The sequence below is a fragment of the Pristis pectinata genome, chromosome 11, assembly GCF_009764475.1.
Source record: "Pristis pectinata isolate sPriPec2 chromosome 11, sPriPec2.1.pri, whole genome shotgun sequence".
Classification (NCBI taxonomy): Eukaryota; Metazoa; Chordata; class Chondrichthyes; order Rhinopristiformes; family Pristidae; genus Pristis; species Pristis pectinata.
In genome coordinates this window covers 47,028,209-47,050,127 of record NC_067415.1, presented here as the reverse complement: position 1 = coordinate 47,050,127, position 21,919 = coordinate 47,028,209, and the positions used below count along the sequence as shown (strand labels likewise).

Below are 21,919 nucleotides of genomic sequence, written 5' to 3'. Positions count from 1 at the left end.
GGTCAGCCCATTTTACTCTATCAGAGACATCCCCTACCCCACCCTCCCTGCAGAGTAATGAGCTTCTCTTCTCTTCTTCCTAGTTCTAACTGTAGCCATTTCTCTTCCCACAGATGCAGCCTGACCTGCTGCTCAATTCCACCATTTCCTGTTTTTTTTTTACTTTTGAGGCATTACAAATCAATTTCAAAATATTTTAGCAGAATGTTCAAGAATAGTCCTTGTTCAATCTTTCCTTACTTTTTCTCTATCAAGTTGTTCTTTGACTTGGATTAAGCCTGTGACTGGATTGATGCTGAAGTAATTACCCAGATCTCCATTCACAATGGAGAAATGAATCTGTGCATTATCTTGACTGTCCCAGTCTTCTGCCAGCACCTGTGCAATTAAATTCACAGTTAATATTGAACAATATAATTGATAAACAGATATTCTTTTGTGTCAAACTGTCAACAAAACTGATAGAAGAATAAACTTTATGCTCAAGACAAACAATCAGAATAAAAGGCCCTTTTGAACACAAGTATCTCCTGCCAATATGTTTATATTTAACAATAACAACATCCACTTATTTAGCAACTCTAATTTAGCAGATCATCTCATGGGTAAAACCTTGGCTGAAAGAGAACACGAAACCAAGTGCAGGTTTCGAGAGGTGATCAAAGATATTTTAGAAGGTACATTTTGAGGAGGATTTAGAGATGAGGAAAGATGTAGTCTGTTTAATTAACTTTAAATGGACTTTAAGGCCAAAGACATACTGGTATATTAAATGGCTACTTTAAACTAACCCTTAGTCTTGGTTAATGTTGAGAAGAATCAAAGTAGAGTTGATGGGTGTGCACGGTAGGAAATAAATTACACGTGTATAGGGAAGATGGAACTGCTCCCTGGGAGCTAGTGTGGAGCCAATGCGCTGAATGGTTTCCTTCTGTGTCGTTATAAGCTAAAGATGACATAACTAGTGCTTTGTCATAATTTCTATTTTTGTTTGTCAAGATTTTCTAAGGCCTAAGGGTGGATAAAACTAGAAGTGCCCACTATCACATAATGACAACACCCCAAATCTAGAGGTAAGTTATCAGCATTTTAAAGATAGGTAACTATATCAGCAGTGGTGCAAATACCACTAATACCATTGTCAGGATATCAGAGCACATTCTGGGATCCAGTAGCTCAGGTAATGGGAACAAGAGATGGGCTCCAGCCTGCCAAACAGTGAGGAAACATTCTTCTTTTCTGCTCCATTGATAGTTGGCTCAAAAGCAAATGGAAATTCATCCAGCTTTCACAACTTGTGTTTACTTTCTGCTTGGTGGGGTAGGGTGCAGCCCCGAATGTTAGCACATCTGACAAAACTTCAGAAAGCTACGGAATGCGCCTAAACTGAAGTTTGGCCTTTATACCCACACCAACCTGTGTTGAAATTAATCCCAAGAATTTGCAGAGGGAAGGAAATGGTAAGAAATGGATTCTGTCACATCTAGTGCCCTTCCACTGGCACCTCGTCTACCTATTCAGGAAAGATGAATTTTATCAATGAGTTCAACCTTTTTCTATTATTAGTCTATTGCTGCAGTGCCTCGTTGTAGCATTCTGCTTTTCGATGTGTACACCAATAAATTTGCAATGCTATACTTAACAATGATCAGTTTTGTAATTTATACGACCTTCAAGAATACTTTTTCACTATGTGGTTGAATTGCATTGTAGAAAAAAAACAGACGTACCAAAGCAACGGAATCTCCAATGGGTGCGTCTTCACTGATAACTGAATTGTATATATCCCTGCTGAATTCTGGTGGGTTATCATTGACATCTGTTACATTGACATTGACAGTAGTGACTGTGCTCAGTGAAGGAGAGCCTCCATCTCTGGCTTCAACTGTGAGGTAGTAATCCTTACAAGTTTCATAGTCAAGAGGCTCAATTACAGAAATAATTCCTGCATTTAAAGGAGAGTTCAAAAAATATTGTAAAACAAGTCTGAATCCTATGAAAGAAAAATTTAATTCCAGATAATTTCATACAGTTACCAAGATGGCATCCACTGTATTTATTACTGGGATAATATAAACTAAATTTATTTGAATGCCACAGAATATTAAAATAATCCAGCAGTGTCAGTTTGCTCATCTTTCACTGCTTAAGATCATTTATGGGCCCAATGGGTCTACAATTCTGCCATGGATCCTCATTCAACTAGATATTCAGGAACACCTTGAATAATTATACCAATGTCTTAATTTAATTTTGTGGTTCACACTATTGATATGCAAAGTCCAATGCACTGACAAATGCTTGAAAGCCAATGAGTATAATTTAAATTAGTATACAGAAAATACTCACAAAAAGCAGGAGATATGTAAAATTCCTACTCGTTCTAGAAACTTTGATACATATTTCCAAACAAACAAGGAGTAAGCAATATATTTAGAACGGGATGCTAAATTTTAAAGGGATAGCTTTATTTGCCAAATGATTTTTCATGTTCTTAATTATGTACTAAATTTGAGCTCATTTACATGAAAGCATGTCCTAAATTCTTAGCAGCAGTGTAACAAGCGACTTTAAATTTAATAGATGCTTTTGGAGCTTTACTCAGTATGTAAAAGGAAATCAATTATTTTTGTGATATCAATTAGAAAACTCCAATGACCATATAAGTCAATGAAATATCTATTTGTCTTATGAAAAATGCCTGTACTTTTCAAATATGTAGGAAGTGAATTTCCCTCAATTAAGGAACATACTTAACATTTTAATTAAATTGGTTGCCACTAAATCAATAAATACTTGATGGTTTAGCATAAACAGTAAAATGATATTTACTTTAATGAAAAGGTGAACTTTTACCTTTCTGAGGATCAATTCTGAATTTGCCATGTTCATTACCAGATCTAATATTGTAAGTAATTTCTGCATTTGCACCAATGTCTTTGCTGGCTGCGTAGACCGTCAGAACTTCAGTACCCAGGGTTACATCTTCAGGTACTGTGGCTAGATAGTCTCGTCTCCCAAAAACTGGCGGATTGTCATTGATGTCCAATACAATGATGGTGATTGTGGCAAAAGTTGAGAGCTTCCACGTCTCTCCCTGGTCTGTGGCTCTGACAGTGAGATTGTATAATGCCTGCTGCTCCCTATCCAGTGCCTTTTCCAGGCTGATGATTCCAGAATACTTATCAATAGAAAAAAATCCATCAGCAGAGTCAACAAGAGTGTATTCCACATTTCTGTTTGGGCCTGTTTCCAAAACCAAAGATTATTTTAATCAGTTACTGTAGGTGTATTTTAATGAGTATATTTTCAATTAGAAGAACTACAATACACTGTACACCATGTCAGCAAATACAAATACCCAAGGTTTAGATTTTCACAACAATGATTAAAGTATTCTGTTCATAAAATAGACTATATATAATTTCCTTTTCATATTTATCACTTTTTATATGAAATAGTTATTTTAAAACATGAATTAAACAAATAATTTCTGAATTATAGAAATTCTGAATTATTTAGCCCATTACATGCATCACATTCAGCACCTGCAGCTCTTGTAATTCAAATTATTTAACCAAAGAATAACATCTGGGAAGCAGCACCATAGAATGAACACATTAATGTTGACAGGAAATTACAGAACTAAAAATAAAACAGCCAATTTCAAACATTATTTCATAAACTCAACGGCTTTGCTTCAAAATTGCATGGGTAAGGAATAAATATTGAAAGACCACATGTAGGAAGAAGCATAATTTTTATCCGCAGACTAATGTGCCTTGTCATTCTGCATTATATCATCCTATTTCTGTTAATTTTAGCAAAAACTACTGTACGAGCGACAGAGGAAATCAAGTAGAAAATACTTTTCTCTGTGTATATTATTCTGACGAGTCCTTTTCAATAATGGATTCAAGAAAACAGGCAAATAATTAAAATGGTCAGCCTTTTGCTTGCTAAAGGCCAATGAACTGAAAGAAATATAAAATAAAGCATAACACTGTCAAAAGTGAATAGCATGGAGAAATTTTCCTTAACACTGTATTGTGTTTGACAGACTTAGCAGTTTCTTCAATATTCTTGATAGGAAACAGTAAATTTTGCATGCTACAACATGCAGGTACACTGCCATGGATTTGGAGGACTCTGAAATAAAAACATAGTCTATAAAAGAGAATAATGATGCCTTACGATCACATGTAGTAGACAAACACCATAAAACAGAATGTAAAAAAAATCTTGTTAACCAGTATGTTGAGAGTTCAGCAGCTGGTGACAATTTTCTATTTGATAAACTTGGAGTCTCAAAATTGATAGTTCCTGTTTCTGCTTATATTTAGGGAGTAGTTTGTTACTTTTACTACTGAACAAGTAGCTTTTCCTATTCTGCATGAAAAATACAGAAATGTATATCAAATATCAATTTTTTTTTGGGTGTACATTCTTAATTCCTCTGAACCCATATTGTTGTCTTTAACTTTTTGTTGATCAATTTAAACCCTGCCTTGATTGGTTCCTGCAGCTTAGGCACCAACACATCTGTGGCAATGCCAAAAGCTTCATGTATTATTTTTACTCTATCTATTCTATTGATTTTGTTTAAAGTCAGTTAATTTTTTTTCCAAACCAGCCTTAGTACAATCCATAGGAGACAAGCAAGTGCTCCACACAGACCACCAGCTAAAATTTGGAATTGTCCACAGACATTTTTGGATGCTATAAGTGCCCTTAGAGCTTTGAAGTGCCAGCTGCAGTACATGCTCACATTTGTGGAGCGAATGGCACAGAACACCATATTGGTGCGATTGTTAGTACATGCAGAGAACATCTGCTGGAAGAGTGCAAAGCACAGAGCTCATGACATCAATCAGCATGCATGATCTGATATCAGCACTGCTTTTTGTAAGCTCAACTCTTCAGCCAATAGATTCTCTTAAACTCATGCAGCTGAATATGTTCAACACCAGGAAGAGCCACATTTCCCTTATGAGCCATTTACAGGAATTGTACATGATTTACAAGTTAGATGCCGGTTGATTCCTTCCAACTTTGCTACAATTCTACAGATGTCTGGTGCCTTTTGCTCCATGTTACTGACAGACAATGGCGTCTTGCTGCTGAAACACATTTTACTGACTTTATTGCTTCAACACAAGGCCATTAGCAGACATTCTTTTTGCAATATGCCAATACAGAGAGAATAAGCAGGCAGCATGCAGAGTAAGAGAAGCTGCAGGTGGAAGCAGAGCTCCAGGTGAGTAGCAACATCTCTCTCGGCTGCTTAGGGAACAGAAACTTGTGCATGCACTTCAAAATATCTGTGCCTCAATCAGAATGTTCTCACTGATATTTGTTAACTAATTAATATAGCCAAAACTTCAGATCAAGTTAAGGACAGCACTACCAATATCTGTTAATGGAACCATGACTAATATGAACGTGGCTCCTTCCAGGCTGAAGCTGGAAGTATTTGCAAAATCTTTGAGTTTGCAAACTATAGTTACACAAGCAAGTTCTTCTGTTCAAAGAAAGCTATCTATGTTTCATTCATTCTTTCAAGAGTTTAGCAAGTGGAGAAAGTTTATAGCTTTGCCAGGATATTAGGCATCGCCATGATACCTGGAGCTATCAACTACCCACACATTGCTTAGTGGACACTTCACATTAATGTTGCCCTGTACTGCAACTAAGTAGGATTCTACTCCCTCTGTGTTTAGCTGTGTGTGAAATAGGACCAAATAAGTCAGTTAATGCTGAATGATACCTTCACGTAGTGGAAATCCATTATGCCAATGCATTAAAGCCACCACAACAATTCAATTACTGGACGAGAGAGAGGCTATCTATGGATTACAATATCCATGTGCATGCTGCACAATTTTGCCGTTATGAGGGATCAGCACTTGCCATGAGCTATACTGGAAACCACCGAAGGGTGGAAGGAGGAAGTGGAAAAGGAGAAAATGGAAGTATGATGGCATCCCAGACATCCTTCCTCTGTTTGCATTGTCAGTGAAGAACTCATCTGCGATGATGTAACTACAGCTCTGACCTCCCCTTCACCAACACCCCCAAACACCTTTAAAATCAAGAAGCTGCAAATGCTGGAAATCCAAGCTAAAAGCAGAAAAAAAGCTGGAAGTATTTGCATATCCGGCAGCATCCGTTGAAAGTTAAACAGAATTAATGTTTCAGGTTGAAGACTCTTCGTGAGAACTGGGAAATTGGGAAAATAATTTAAAGCTGCAGGAAAGATGGGGGAGGGAGTGAAAGGACAGAGGGAACACCGTTGATAGGGTGAGGTCAGGGTTGCTGAGGTGAAACCATTGCATACAGAGCCGACTGGTTTCCAGATTAACATGGATAGTTAGACAGAGAAAAAACAAAGGGACGTGTTAACACAGTGAAATGCAGGTCAGAGCTGTTGTAGAAAACAAAAGGAGAATTTTGTAAATTCCCAGCAGATCAGGCAGTGTCTATAGAGAGAGGAAAGCTGAATTAACATTACAGATGAATTATCTTACAGCAGAACTGACCAGTTCTAATATAAAAATTTAAAAACAAGTTTACTGAAACAGTTGAATTCGATATAGAGTTTTGAAGGCTGCAGTGTGCCCAGACTAAAACCGTTTCTCAGGCTTCATTAGGACAGTTCACTGTGGTAGTGGGAATTGAGAATTAAAGAGACAGGCAACTGGAAGGTCAGAGTTGCCCTTGGAAAACAAATGCAGGTGCTCACAAAGTAGTCAACCAATCTGCATTTGGTTTCTCCAATGCAGAAGACTACATTGTGAGCGCTAAGTGTTGTATACTAGTTTGGAAGAACTGAACCTTTGCTTCACTGAGGAGGACTGTTTGGGTCTGTGGGTGGTCGGAAGAGATAAGGTAAAGGAGCAAGAGTTGCATTTCCTGCGGTTGAATGGGGAAGTGGTTGGTGAAATGAAAGAGTGGACCAGGGAGTCATGAAGGGAATAGTCCCTTCGGAATATTGAAAGGCAAGGGGACTGGAAGATGAATCCAGTGATGGAATCTTTTTGAATGTGGCGGAAACTGCAAAGGATGATCCAATGCATGCAGAGGCTGATAGGGGAGAAGGTAAGGACCAGGGGAACTTTATCCTTGCTCTCTTTGGGTGGAGAAGACGTGAGAGCAAAAGTGTGGGAAATAGATTCAATGCAATTGAGAGCTCTGTCAACTATGTAAAGAGGAAGCCATGGTTCAAGAGGAAAGAAGACATCTCAGAGGCACTCATATGGAAAGTCTTGACATCGGAACAAATACAACAGAAGATGGAGGAAATGAGAAAATGGAATGGAATCCGAATGGGAGGCAGGTTTAAGCCCATACAAGTTGCCATAGCTACAGTCATATGCCTTACTGTTGCTCTATAAACCAACCATTCACTTAACCATAATCCAAAAATAAATGCAAATGAAATAAACAACACAAATAGACTTACAACTGAAATTGTGCCACACTGCATAAAAAAAGGAATCAATCACCTATGTGTAGTCCTTAATGCCAAATCTTCCTTGTCTTCCAGTATTCCTAGGTGATGTACCCAGTAACATAGAGGAGTAATCTCCATTTGGTGAGCCTCTGGGACTGGGATCAAGTGGTCTATCGGGCTAGGTGACAAGGTTGCACTTTAGTTCTGGAGCAGAATACTCACTTTGATGATCTGAACTATAGAGGAAAACGGATGGGTATGCACCATTTGCAGATCCTACTTTGTTGCAGTCCTCTGAATTATACATGACGTCTGACTGTGAGTTGTTAACTGTGAGTGTGAAATCGAATTCTGGTGTGACTTTTTGTCATTACTGCCACCCTGCTGCTCTTGCTCTGCCTGGTCAGGTCGCACTTCTTGTAGGATGTTGGGAGGTGGTGGGGGAGGGGCAGGGAAGAGGAACTACGAGATGCATAATTACATCATCTGCAGCTGGAAAGTCAGAGCAAGGTGCTCAGCAGGTGAGATGGGAGGAAAAGAATTAAGTATGAGGGTACCATCACTGTTTCAACCTCCCACTGACTACAGCTTTAACAGCAGTTTGTCCTAATATCAGCCCGCGCCATTTCCTCCACTCTGGTTAGGACATTCAGTTGCACCACTCCTCCTTTGGTGAGTTCCTACTGCATCTGGTTGTGTCACTTGTCTTGCAAAACTCGGGGATGGGTGCCATACCTGTTGCTGGACGTTGTGGCTCCCAAAGGTGAATGGGGCTGGGAAGCGTTGCAAGTCGTGTACTGTGGTGTGAGATTTCCAGCAGTTGAATTGAGAGGGTTTGAAGTCTAACTGATGTTGATTATTGGCAGATGAATGAGCAATGTCTGATGTTGGTATGTGGTTCTTGAAGATGCATTCACTGATCTTGACCACTTATGTGAGATCATTGAACTTATTCTAGCACTGCATTCAAGCCTTCAAACCTTGACTCTCGCACAGACAACCACAGCTGGTTACTTCATTTCCTGCTGTGGCTGAGCCTTGAGCCCTGTGAATCCTTCAGTGCTGTATCCAAAATGAAATTGACACTTTCTTCAGTGTTCCCAAGGTCAATTCCCATCCTGCATGGCTTCCACTATCTGTCCCAGCCACAATGCAATCTGCTCACCAATGACTACACTCCCCATCCACACACACACTTTTAAGAGGTACCTACCAGTTTTAACTGAAACTAGAAATGACACTGCTGATATCCCAGCTAATCAACAGTACTGAAATCTTTAGAATAAGTGGCAATATGAAGTTAGCATGCTGGCTGCATTGCAATGGGTTAATCTTACAACATTGGCTGTGTCTGTGAAGCTTTATCATGTTTACAGAATAATGCATTACAATATAGCTAAAGTTTGCAACATTTAAGGTGATAAAGTGATTCATTGTTAGAGGCTTACCGCAGATGTGTTACAATTGTCCAGTTGCTTTTATTTCTCACTATAAAATGGATTGAGTTGCCAGTTTACAAATCAAATGTTGTTTTATTTAGTTTATAAATTGTTTTTTTTAAAGAAATACTGAACAAACTTGAAATTTGGGACGACCAAAAATAAACACAGAAGGTCACTGTTATGATGCTTTTGCAAAGCATTTAATTTGACTTTCTATGGAAAACTGGTTTTAATTTTATCTTAATGTAAAAATTCACAATACAATATTATTTTTAAGGCACTATACTCATTTAATGCAACACAAAAAAATGTTTCTTTAGCCTCCCCACTCTCATTTTGAGCGTGGTATACCACATTGTGTCACAATAGAGTTGATTTAGATTAAATATCCACTCTGAGCTAATAGATTCCAATGGCTCTGCTGACTTTTATGTTATATCATTTTAGTTGCAGATACTATGCCAATGCTTAGTGTTAGAACCAGAAAAATTGAGATACACATTATCATAACAATGTACAGACATCTTGCCTCTTATTAAGCTCTAAACACAACATTATCATAACAATGTACAGACATCTTGCCTCTTATTAAGCTCTAAACACACACGAGAAGCTAGGCAATAGTATCAGCCATGTTTTCCATGGATTAACTTCTAGAAACAATCTATATGTAAGAAAAGGTTTCCTTGAAGTGGTTATTACAGATGGCATTTACAGGTTTTTAAACACTGTTGGCCCCTGGCAGGGAGTGAATGGAGATTCTATTTCATCTTGAAAAATTATATACTGAGCAAATTACTTCTTCTCTCAGTTAAGCGGTGTTGACGTGAAATATGAACTGTTTCTCTCTCGACAGATACTGCCTGACCTGCTGAGTACTTTCAGCATTTTCAGTTTTTATTTCAGATTTCCAGCAATTACTGCACTTGGATGTTTAATAAAAAAATGAAAAAAAAATTATTCATGTGTTAAAAATATTCAGCCTGTTCCCAAGTACATATTTGGCATTATACATGTGGGTGGTCTAAATTAAATTACAGTTGGTATTGGTATTGGAATTAGTTTATTATTGTCACTTGTACCGAGGTACAGTGAAAAACTTGTCTTGCATACCATTTGTACAGATCAATTCTTTACACAGTGCATTTACACAGTGCACAGGGTAAAACAATAATAGAATACAGAGTAAAGTGTCACAGCTACAGGAATGTGCATTGCAGGTAGACAATAAGGTAGTCTTCAGAAAGCTATGTGGCTTTCAGCTCAAAGCTTGAGTTGGCATTTAGCTTTAAGAACATTCAAAATTCAAATCTGAAATATTTCTAGCCTGGGTGAACAGTTGGTGGCACGATGGGAAGTGCCTTTGCATGGTCAGCACTTCAGAATCAAGTGGCAACATTTTCTTTACATACTATTCTATAAAACCTACTGCCAAACTTTTCCTGTAACATCTGTTTGAAGTAATGCAAGCCATTCATCATTGGATTGCCAAATATATCTCATTAGAAACACCAACAGCTACTAGTAACAGCTGACCACCTCCAGACATCACAAGAGCAACAGCCCTGCAGGCAGAGAGGAGGACCACCAATACCTGATACCATCTTCCCAGAGTGGGGTTCCATTTTCCAGACAATAAATCAACTTAATCCTTTTCAAAAAACATTCGAATGATTCTCAAATAAACAATTACACAAGAGCTAAAGCAAGTGATATTTCAATGTTACTTTTATAATCGATGTCAATAAAATCTGATCTTTCAATGTTTTGCTTTCTTATATTTATTATAATGCACTCTATGTTCTGCGTACTTGTGATATCTGAATACAACACGTACAATGCAATTCTAAAAGCCAATCATGACACTTTGATCACTCAGTCATAAGAGCACTGTTTTTGTTCCATTTCTGTAGTGCAATATTAGCTGGAGTCAACTTGGAATAATGTAAAACTTATTACACCTCTCAGCACTTTTGAAAACCTTGTTCCCCTCAGCTATACTTTAATAGAATCAAGCTGAAAGGCATGTCTGATCAAATAATATTCAATTCAGCCTTTTGAATATCTAATCACAGAAAGTTGAACATCTACAAAAAAATATACAAGTCAGACATTAAAGTCAGAACTCATCATGTTTTGGGAGGTATTGGAGAAATTATGCACTTTTACTCCAGGGTGTCCAATAAAAATTGTGTGGCAACAGAAAAATTACATCTGCATTCTCAATGCAGTTTTCTTTGGTGGTGTCAACAGATTGTCTCATAAAAAGATGAAAATCTGGGTTTTGTAATTTAAAAAAATAGAGAACGCTGAAAATACACAGCAGGTGGGGCTGCATCTGTGGAGACTAAAAAAAGCCAATATTCCAGGTTGAAAATCAAAAAAAAAATGCAAATGCTGGAAGTTTAAAACAAAAACAGAAAATGCTGGAAATATGCAGTAGGTCACGCCACATCTGTGGGAAGAGAATCAGAGTTAATATTTCAGTGAGTGTGCAAAATGTTGGAGTTGAAAAATGCAGAGCAGGACCAGGCTGGGCATGTCTATCACTCCCACAGAAATAAAATGGGGAAATGAAACAAGCTGAGCTAATATTACCAATGGATGACTTATAGAGACTGAGAACTCAAGTTACATGAAGTTGCAGAATTCAGTATTGAGTCCAGAAGGCTGCAAGATGCCCAGATGAAAAATGAGGACTGTTCCTTAAGCTTGTATTAGGTCTCACTGTGACAGTACAGAGGTCACAGACTGATATGTCAGAGTGGGAGATGGGATGAGGAATTAAAGTGGCAGAAAGTGGAAAACTCAGGGACGTCCCTACAGACTGGAGAAGATCTTCCCTCCACAGCTTCCAGTTTTCAAGAGTCCCAGCCCTGCACAGCCCGCTTATATTTCCTGCCCAAAATCCACAAGCAGGACCCATTGTTTCAGCCTCACCAAAATTATTTCTTTTTACCTTGACTCTCATTTCTCTCTGGTCCAGCACTTTCCCACTTTCCCAATGCCCACCGCCAGTTTGACCATTTCCAATTTCCTGGCCCCAACAGAATCATCTTTACCATGGATGTACAATTTCTTTACATGCCCATCCTACATCAGGATCGTCTGACGGTCCTCCAGTCCTTCCTTGTATAGCGGTCCAACCAGTTCCCCTCCATCAACACACACATTTGCCTGGCTGAAACTGTTCTCACATTGAACAACCTCCTTCAACTCCACTTCCTCCCGATCAAAAGGTGTAGCTCTGGGGACTCGTACGCATCCAAGCTATGCCTGTCTTTTTGTGGGATACGTGAAACAGTCTTTGTTTCAGCCTTACTCAGGCCCACTTCCTCAACTCTTTTTCTGGCACATCAATGACTGCATTGGTGTCGCCTCCCGCACTCATTCAGAACTCATCAATTTCATCACTTTTGCTGAGAATTTCCAACCTGCCCTCACCTTCGTGTGGTCAGTCTCTGACTCTTCCCTTCCTTTTCTGCATCTCTTTGTCTCCATCTCAGGAGAGAGACTCTCTATCAACATCCATTGCAAGCTTACTGAATCCTACAGCTATCCCAACTCTTCTTTGTTCTGCCTCCTGTAAGGACTTTATTCCATTCTCCTAGTTTCCCTGTCTCCATTGTATTTGCTCCAACAATGAGACTTCCTGCACAGATGCCTTGGAAATGTCTTTTCTTTCTGAACTGTAGCTTCCCCTTTACCAACTGACTCACTGACATACACAGCAACATCCAAGGGCATTCCGGGATACCATTTCCATGATTTCCAATCACATAAGCATGGTTCATGGATGGCATGGCAACTGCCGGGAACTGCCTCTGACTCTCTCATCAGTGTTCCAATTCGCTCTTCAAGGTCCTGATGTCCTAGCAATTTACATCCACAAGGTCCCTATCCATTTCTGCTTGCTCAGCAATGGCAGTTTGAAAGAAAGTATCATCAATTGCAGCAGTTCTCAATCAACCTGAGCCTTAACTTATTTGCACTAACCTTACTCCATACCCAACAGCTTATAGAACTTTGAAGCAGCGGGTCCTTAAATAAAACATTCACTGGCCCAATGCTCACTGCACATTTAACATGCCTTTCCAGGCACTGGAGGGTCTCAAGGCTATTAATCCATTATTGGAAGGTTGGCAACTTCACTTTGAGCATGTAGCACTAAATGTCCATAAAGTGAAAGCTTTCAAAGCTTTGACTTAAGGTTTCAAGATTCACCAAAAATAATGTTAAGTGGACAAACTTTTTGTTCACAGTATAAATAGCTGTTAGCTTCACATACTTTGCAGAGCTATGATGGCAATAACCAGTGAAATAAATGAACAGGGAAACTTGAAAAGGTTGAGCAATGATTTAATGGTAAGCTTTACAATTATGGAAGGATTTGACTGAGTGGACACAATTTTTCCACTTATGAAGAATGGCAAAATAAAGGGCCATCAATATAATCACTAAGAGAACTAAGAACTTAAAAGATACTTCTTCATCGCACAGGTGAAACCTTTTTATAATTTGTTCATTTTCTGGGTGTGGAATTGGCTGGTTGGGCTGACATTTATTGCTAATTTCCTGAACTGAGTGGCCTGCTAGATCATTTCAGATGCCAGTTACAAGTCAATCACCATGGTGGGTCTGGAGTCCAATTAGGCCAAAATGGGTGAGGACAGCAATATTGCTCCCCTAAACAACTTCATGAACCAGATGTTTCTCTCAAACTCAGTAGTTTCATGTCATCATAAACAATGCTAAGTTTTTTTAAATTCCAGATTTATTTAACTACTTAAGTGCACAATTCCCACCTGCCATGGTGGTATTTAAACTCTACATTGATGAGTAATTGAGGTGAATGGTATAAATGAATGGTCGGCACAGTAGTGCTGCAGCAAGGGCTACTGCCTCAGCTCCAGCAACCTGGTTCAATTCTGACCTCTGCTGTTGTCTATGTGGAGTTTGTACAATCACCCTGTTACCGCGTGGGTTTCATCCAAGTGCTCTGGTTTCATTCCACATCCCAAATATGTGGTGGCTGGAGGGTGAAATGGTTACTGCAGTTTGCCTCTAGTGTTGATGGGAGGTAGGAGAATTGTGAGGAGAAGGTGGGGTGTCACTAGCTACGTGGAAGAGAATAGGTTACAGGGAAATAGAATTGAAGGGATTTCTCTGAGTGCCAGCATAGACTTTGATGGGCCAAATGGCTGCCTCCTTTGTCACAAGGAAACATGAGAAATAAATATGAGAAGTAAAGGGAGGGTAATGGGAATAGACATTTGTGCTAATAGAGTTAGATGAAAAGGATGGTGAAGGCAAGATGCTTGAGTAGAGCACAAGTAGTCTGCAGGTTTGGTCTGAAATGGAATGCCATTTCTATATGGCATGTTCTATGTAATTCCTTATTCCAAGATATCCATAGCATTCCAGAGGGAAGAGCTCTTCCAGTCACAGATTAACAGACACAGGGAACAAATTTTTGCAGGTTTCAGTTTTGGGTAAAGTCCTGTGTTTTAAGTAATGTCACCCTTTTAGTACAAAACACTGGAAATCTTCACCAATATATCTAAAATTCCTCAGTACTCAACAATCCAGGAAATGCCATTCATGCTCAAAGTATCAGAACATGAGGAATAAGAGAAGGAATAGGCTGCTTGAATAAGATGACGTCTGATTCGCTTTTCCACCTGATCCCCTGGACAATATGAAAAATTTGCCAGCAGCATCCTACCTACAAAATGCAGGGCAATTTAAATCCAGATAATTATCATCCAATCCGGCTACCCTCAATCATCAACAAAATAACTTGTCAAAAGTCTTTAGTAAGGCATTTGACAAGGTACCTCACGAGAGGCTCATCCAGAAGATTAAGATGCATGGTATCTACAAATGTAAAGAGACAGTACACTGTTAATGGCAACACCCTTAACAGTGTCGATGAGCAAAGGGATCTCAGGGTCCAAGTTCAAAGCTCTCTGAAGATGGCTACACAGGTCGATAAAAGAAGGCATCTGGGATGCTTGCCTTCATTAGTCGAGACATTGAGTTCAAGAGTCAGGAAGTTATGCTGCAGCTTTATAAAACTCTGGTAAGGCTGCATCTGGAGTATTGCATTCAGTTCTGGCCGCCCCATTATCGGAAGGATGTGGAGGCTTTGGAGAGGGTGCAGAAGAGGTTTACCAGGATGCTGCCTGGATTAGAGGGCACCTATACATCTATAAGGAGAGGTTGGACAAACTTGGGTTGTTTTCTCTGGAGTGGCGGAGGCTGAAGGGAGATCTGATGGAGATTTATAAGATTATGAGAGGCATAAATAGAGTAGACAGCCAGTATCTTTCTCCCAGGGTTGAAATGTCTAATACCAGAGGACATGCATTTAAGGTGAGAGGGGGTAAGTTCAAAGGAGATGTGCAGGCAAGTTTTTTTTCAACACAGAGAGTGGTGGGTGCCTGGAATATGCTGCCAGGTGTGGTGGTGGAGGCAAATACGAAAGGGGCATTCAAGAGGCTCTTAGATGGGCACACGAATGTGCGGGAAATGTAAGGATATGGATATTTAGGTGCAAGGGATTAGTCTAGTTGGGCATTTGCTAATTTAATTAGATTGGCACAACACTGTGGGCCAAAGGGCCTGTTCTGTGCTGTACTGTTCTATGTAAAACTTGGAAGGTGCCTTGAAGTGGCAGTTGCCAGCGGTGGAGATGGGGGAATGTGGGTGATGGAAAGGGAAACAAATATGGGATGGAAGGGGAGGGGACTGAGGGAGGAGGAGGACTTAATGACTTTATTTGGAATGGGGGGTTGCAAGGTTGGAATGGAGGAGATGGTGGCGTGTGGTTGTACACATGCAGCTGCACATATGTGTGTGTGTATGTGTGTATGTTTGTGTGCGCGCTTGTGCATGCACGTGGTTAGAGTGTGCATGTGATTTGATCTTGTGTGAGTGTTTGTGATAAGTGTGTGCAGCAGAACACAGTTCTCAATCATCCTGGCTACTGAATCTTGACTTTGCTCTGTCAACACTGCGCGGTATTTTCATTCCACAGAACTGGAGTGGAAGGAAGTCATCCTTAACAACAAGGCATTACTGATGAAGTAGAAGAAAATGAAGAGAATACATTCCCCTTCTAATCTACCCATTCAAAATTCATTCCTAGTTCAAATCAAAATATGCTAGAAACAGTCGGCAGATCAGGCAGCATCTGTGGAGAGAGAAACAGTTTCAGGTTGCTGAATTTTCATCATAACCCTATTTCCATCGATGCTGTCTGACCTAAGAATATTTCCTGTTTTCACAAATTTCCAGCATTTGCAGTTTTTTGCTTCACCCGTTAACTTCAATTTTTAGTATGTTTAAACACGTTTAGATGAAAGCTAGACAATTAAATGCTGGTGTATTATATAAGATACTGAGGGCAGGCAAAATGGACTTTCTTTTTAATGTAATTACTTAGATTAAAACAACTTCAGGTAATTTCTGGTCTACAAACAAATGTTTGTTGAAGAATCCTAGTTCTATGAAATATGTTAAAAGGGAAATCAACTAATGTAATTCATGTGTACTTTCTATCAATCCCATGTGCATGTTAAGAAGTACAGTTTGTCATTAATTCAGTTTTTTCAGGTTTGTTTAGTCTTATATTTTGTTTATGGCTAACCTTGTTTCATGACTCTTTCATCACTGTTCTTATTCTGGATTTGGTCGAAAACCATACTGTATAGAAAGGCTGCAAGACTATTGTGCAGAGATATATTCAATGAATAACTCCCTTTTACCAAAATGAAAGGTAAAAGTGGATGTAGAGAGACAACAATCACACATAGTAAGGGTTCTCATTCCAAAACTTGCATAGATGCACAGAAATGGTAGAAGATATAATTGTGGTTCAGTAGGATGCTTTTAAATTAAACATGCAGAGATGAAAACCTAAAACTTACTAAGAAACTATTAATACTGATTTTTCAAAACTGCATGGATGGCCAATTAATGACGTCCTTTATGTTCACAACATAAAATCCAAAATAGTAAAAAATAATTGAACCTCTATAAATAAGGCACTTCTAAAAGTACATCTGGCATTGGAGGGTGTGATTTTCATTTGATACCAGTCACTACTAATACAACTCTTTAAAACCTAAATTGTAGTCTATAAAGCTCTGAAACTATATAAAAGATATTGGCTCGGATTATGCAGGAAAACGCCTGCAGTCCTGTGCTTAACCGCTGGCCGTTCCCTACATAACTTTCACTAATTTTGAACTCCCACCTTTGGAAAGGCAAAGTCCCAAACCTGCCCATAGCTGTCTGCCAGAATTTTCCTGGCAGTGCTCTGATATTGGACTCCTCATGAAGTTCAGCGCTAAAGCTGCAGCAACTCCCCTCACTTACACTTTGGAACTGACCTTACAACCTGCACTAGGCGCATAAACAACATCTCTATTCATTTAAGTGGAGAGGAATGAGTGCAATGGACAAAGGTAAATTTTAACTAATTTACATTTATTGAATTATTTTAGCTTATTGAAAATTGATAAGAATTTACAATAGTTTTGAATGCCTATACATGACTTAGAGTGTTAGAACCATTTGAAATTTGCAGCTCGGGTTTTCTGTCGAAGTTTTTTCAGCATTTCTCAAGCAGGGCTTATCCTGGCCTCGCATTGCGTGACAGAATTTATACCAAGGAGGAACTGCTGCTGTGCAGGGACTCTCCAGTAAAGATGGAGCCAAATATGTGCAGCAAGTTGGCCTCAGGCGATTTGCACTAGGTAAGTATGGACTATTTTGTAGGTCAGCTGCAAACGTGGGCTGTTGGGATTTGACCTTTCCTGCATTATTGATGTGGAGTAATCACCCAGACAGCTCCTTACAGATTTAGCTGTCAATGCTTCTTCCTGGCTTCTTAGATCCACTGCCAGGTAATTGCCCTCAAGCTCCCGTTGACTACAAATCAAATTATATGTATGTGCAGTTGAAATTAAGTGTCTTCAGGGAAGTTAAACTGGGGTTTCAAGAAATATCATGCAAGGAAATTAAATGAATCATATCTCTAAATTGAGGATGGGTGAAGGAAGACTGAGAATGACTACTGGTCAAAGGAGATGCACATCTATTTAAAGAAACAGAGTACAAAGTAGGGGAGAGAATTATCAGACAGAAGGAATCTACATTTATCTTATATTTTATCTTGTTTTTATTACTTCCAGTTAGGGTTAACAACCACTGGATGAAATGAAGCACAGTTAGATAGTGGCCATACATCAAAAGAAAGGCAGACATGGATGGGCAAAGAGAAAAAGCAGGGGAGGGATTCAGTGTTTTGATGGAATGGACATAATGGAGCTCTGTATAATTCTGTATTCTACCTATACTGTTGTCCTCCATGTATTCTCGCAGACAGCAAGCACTGAGCATGGGCAATGTAACACTACATTCAACATGCAGCCAACCACACTTTCATTCCAGTGGGTATCATTTGAATAGTGATCAGGACCAGTATCCTTCCTAATTTTTCACATCAGTAATTTTGAAAAGGAGGTTGAAGTTAACTGTAATAACCCCATAATTCTTTAGGCAGAGATCAGCTAAGTCACAGTTCAAAGTCTGCTGGTTTACTTTGCAAATGTATGCAATTACCCATTTTTTTTTGAACTGAAAGGTTGCATTGCTACCTTCAATCTTTTGTACTATTAATCTAATCACCTGGGGGTCAATGTAGTACAAAAGCTTACCCACTGTTGATACTAAATATGCAGTAAAGTATTGACATCAAAACTCAGTCCTGGGACTGATTAGGTACTATAATAGGTTTTTTTAGAAAATGAAGGCAAACATTTCTCTTGAGTTCATGGTAATACATTGGTGGAAAATTTTACTGTTAATCAAGAGAGTGAATTATTTCACAGCATACTTGCACCTGTGGATAATTTGCATCTGAAATTATGCCATAAACAGGGGTCTTAACAGGGCTCAAAATGAAAATTTCTTTATTTGTATTTGGAAAGGAGAAAAGCTTAAAGAATATCAATCATTAGGTACTTAAGAGAGATCAACAAGCTGAAAATAGTATTGGCATTGGAAAAGGTCTTAACCTCAATAGGAACTACTTCACAATGAAGGGATTAAACTCTTTTAAAAGGAAATCACCCCAACAATACTTGCTTGTGGTTGCAGTTGCACAAACAGTAGAACTGCTGCCTCTCAGCTTCAACATCCCTGGTTCAATTCTGACCTTTGGTACTGTCTGTGTGGAATTTGTATATTCTCTTTCTGGCCACATGTTTCCACTGGGTGTTTCAATTTCTCCCTACATCCCAAAATGTGCTTTGGTAGGTTAGCTGGTACCCTGTAAATTGTTCCTACTGAGTAGGTGATTCATAGAATCTGTGGGGAACTGATAGCAATTTGGTGAGAATAGACAACAGAATTAGTATAGGATTGGTGCAAATGGGTGTTTCACGGTCAGTGCAGACTCGGTGGTCTGTTTCTTTGCTGTGAGACTCTATGACTCTATGTTTTTACAGTGAAGCATTCTGAGCTGTGCATCGATCCTGCCATGGAGAGACAGGAAACTAAAATAATTATACGAGGCTCTCTCAGCGTGATCGGGAACTGGATTTAAATTTGATCCCACGGCCTCAGGAAACGAGCACCTAATAGAAGGGATGGGCTGATGATTCCAGAATGCAAATGTTTTAGAGCAAGAAACTCAAAGCTCCCTAGTTTGTTTCGATGTCTCTCTGGTCACTGAGCAATTGGCAACCCTAACCACTGCAGCCCGTCCCATCATCACAACCATTGGTGATGGTCTCCAATGGCCTCTGGCTGCAAGCTCTTATCATTGGTTTCCCCACACAGCAGCTGGCAGCCTAAGGAGTTGGCCAGTTGCTGGTGGGAAACCAAAGGAAAAATTAAGTTATAATAAGGTGCCATTGTATTCCACAGCCACAATATTGCCAAGGTTGCCTCAAATCTTTTACACAAAATTGGAAATTCTCGAGATAAAAAAAATAGTTTCAAAGGCCATGTACTGTATTTATAATTATTTATATGAAAACTACCATGTATTTATTATAAACCTTTCAAATATACAGGATGGTTTTTTTTAAATCATTGTCATTTGGCAAGATATTGATTGTGCTGGTAAGCCAGCATTCATTGTGCTTTCCTTGTTGCTCTCAGGGATTTGAGGAAATCACTTTCATGAGCCACTTAAGTCCAAATGGTGAAGAAGTTCCCACAATGCTATCAGTTTAGAATTTTGTTTCAGCTATAATGAAGGAATGGTGATATATGTCCAAGTTGAGAAGCTCCATGGCTTAGGCTGGGATTGGAAGGTAGTGATATTCCCGTGCACTTATTATCCCAGTACTTACAGCTTTGGGAAATGCTGTTTAAGAAACCTTGGCAAATTACTGTACTACGTTATTTATGTAATATAGGCTGTCCTTGGGTTACAATCACCCAATTTATGGGCACTCGTACATATCGTCCCACAATATTATTAAATTCAAAAGTCCAGTGTATGCACATATGTTCATTCCTATGAATGGCAGAGCTAGTTTCCTCTCTCTCTCCACTTTTAGTAATCGTGCTTATATGCTTTTCATGCCACACATTACAATATCATGGAGGTATGGTTACAATAGGGTTTGGTTTGGTTTATTATTATTGCCACATATACTGAGGTACAGTGAAAAACTTGTCTTGTGTATCATTCGTACAGATCAATTCATTACACAGTGCACTGAGGGAGTACAAGGTAAAACAATAACAGAATGCAGAATAAAGTGTAACAGCTACAGAGAGAGTGCAGTGCAGGTAGACAATAAGGTGCAAGGTCATAATGAGATAGATTGTGAGGTCAAGAGTCCACCTTATTCTACTGGGAACCATTCAATAGTCCTATAACAGCGGGATAGAAGCTGTCCTTGAGCCTGGTGGTACGTGCTTTCAGGATTTTGTACCTTCTGCCCGATGGGAGAGGGGAGAAGAGAGAATGTCTGGGGTGGGTGGGGTCTTTGATTATGCTGGCTGCTTTACCGAAGCAGCGATAAGTATTGATGGAGTCCGTGGAGGAGAGGTTGGTTTCTGTGATGTGCTGAGCTGTTTCCACAACTTTCTGTAGTTTCTTGCGGTCCTGGGCAGAGCAGTTGCTGTACCAAGCCGTGATACATCCAGATAGGATGCTTTCTATGGTGCATCGATAGAAGTCGGTGAAGGACGATGGGGACGTGCCAAATTTCTTTAGCCTCCTGACGAAGTAGAGACGCTGGTGAGCTTTCTTAGCTGTGGCGTCTACGTGGTTGGACCAGGACAGGCTCTTGGTAATGTTCATTCCTGGGAACTATTGAGTGATTTTTGAGTATTTTCTGACTTATGGACAAAATCAACTTCTTGACCTCTGTAAAATTGGAACCTGTTTGTTACCCAGGGACAGCCTGTATACACAGTGGCCATGGAATGACAGTGATGAAGCAATGGAATGTTTAAAGGGTGCTGAAAAGGAGAGAGGAGCTTTACGCCTAAAAATGGTGGTGGAAGCCATTCTCCAGCTAGTTGAATACTGGTGGAGCTGGCAGAACATAGCTGGGACAAAGAACTCAATATTCAGGAGGCACTAGTGGGTGAGATGAATGAGGAAAAAGGCAGAATTTTGCCTTATGTGGCAAAAAGGTATTAAAGATAGCACTGGGATGAGGTAACAACTGAGGTGAATGCTAAGAGTCAAGACCAAGCTTCATACATGGCCATATGTTTGATGACCTATGTGAGTGGCCAAGGTCAGTAAGACATCTTGCCACAATCTTTACTAATTTTCACTTGGAACTAACATTCAAATGTACCATGACAGTCATATCAAACCTCAAACCCACATCTATTACACAGTATCCAACATTAAACTATGGCAGCCACATGACATAGATATACAGGGCAATCATTTGTAACCCATTTCACCCTCCCTTGCAGATAACACGAGCAGCAGACCGAACAAGTACAACCTCAACAAACCCAACCAGCATTCCACCTG

At 39.4% G+C, this 21,919-nt stretch overlaps 1 protein-coding gene across 1 annotated transcript in view; it reads right to left on the bottom strand.

Annotated features, from left to right (window-relative positions):
• LOC127576094 (protocadherin Fat 3-like) overlaps window positions 1–21,919 on the bottom strand; it is a 554,951-nt gene that overhangs the window by 72,633 nt on the left and 460,399 nt on the right. The window contains exons 16-18 of the mRNA XM_052026479.1: window positions 2,857–3,246; window positions 1,731–1,945; window positions 241–378 (exon numbers count right to left, since the gene is read on the bottom strand). Coding sequence (XP_051882439.1) covers window positions 241–378; window positions 1,731–1,945; window positions 2,857–3,246 — 743 coding nt within the window. The remainder of the gene's footprint in view (window positions 1–240; window positions 379–1,730; window positions 1,946–2,856; window positions 3,247–21,919) is intronic.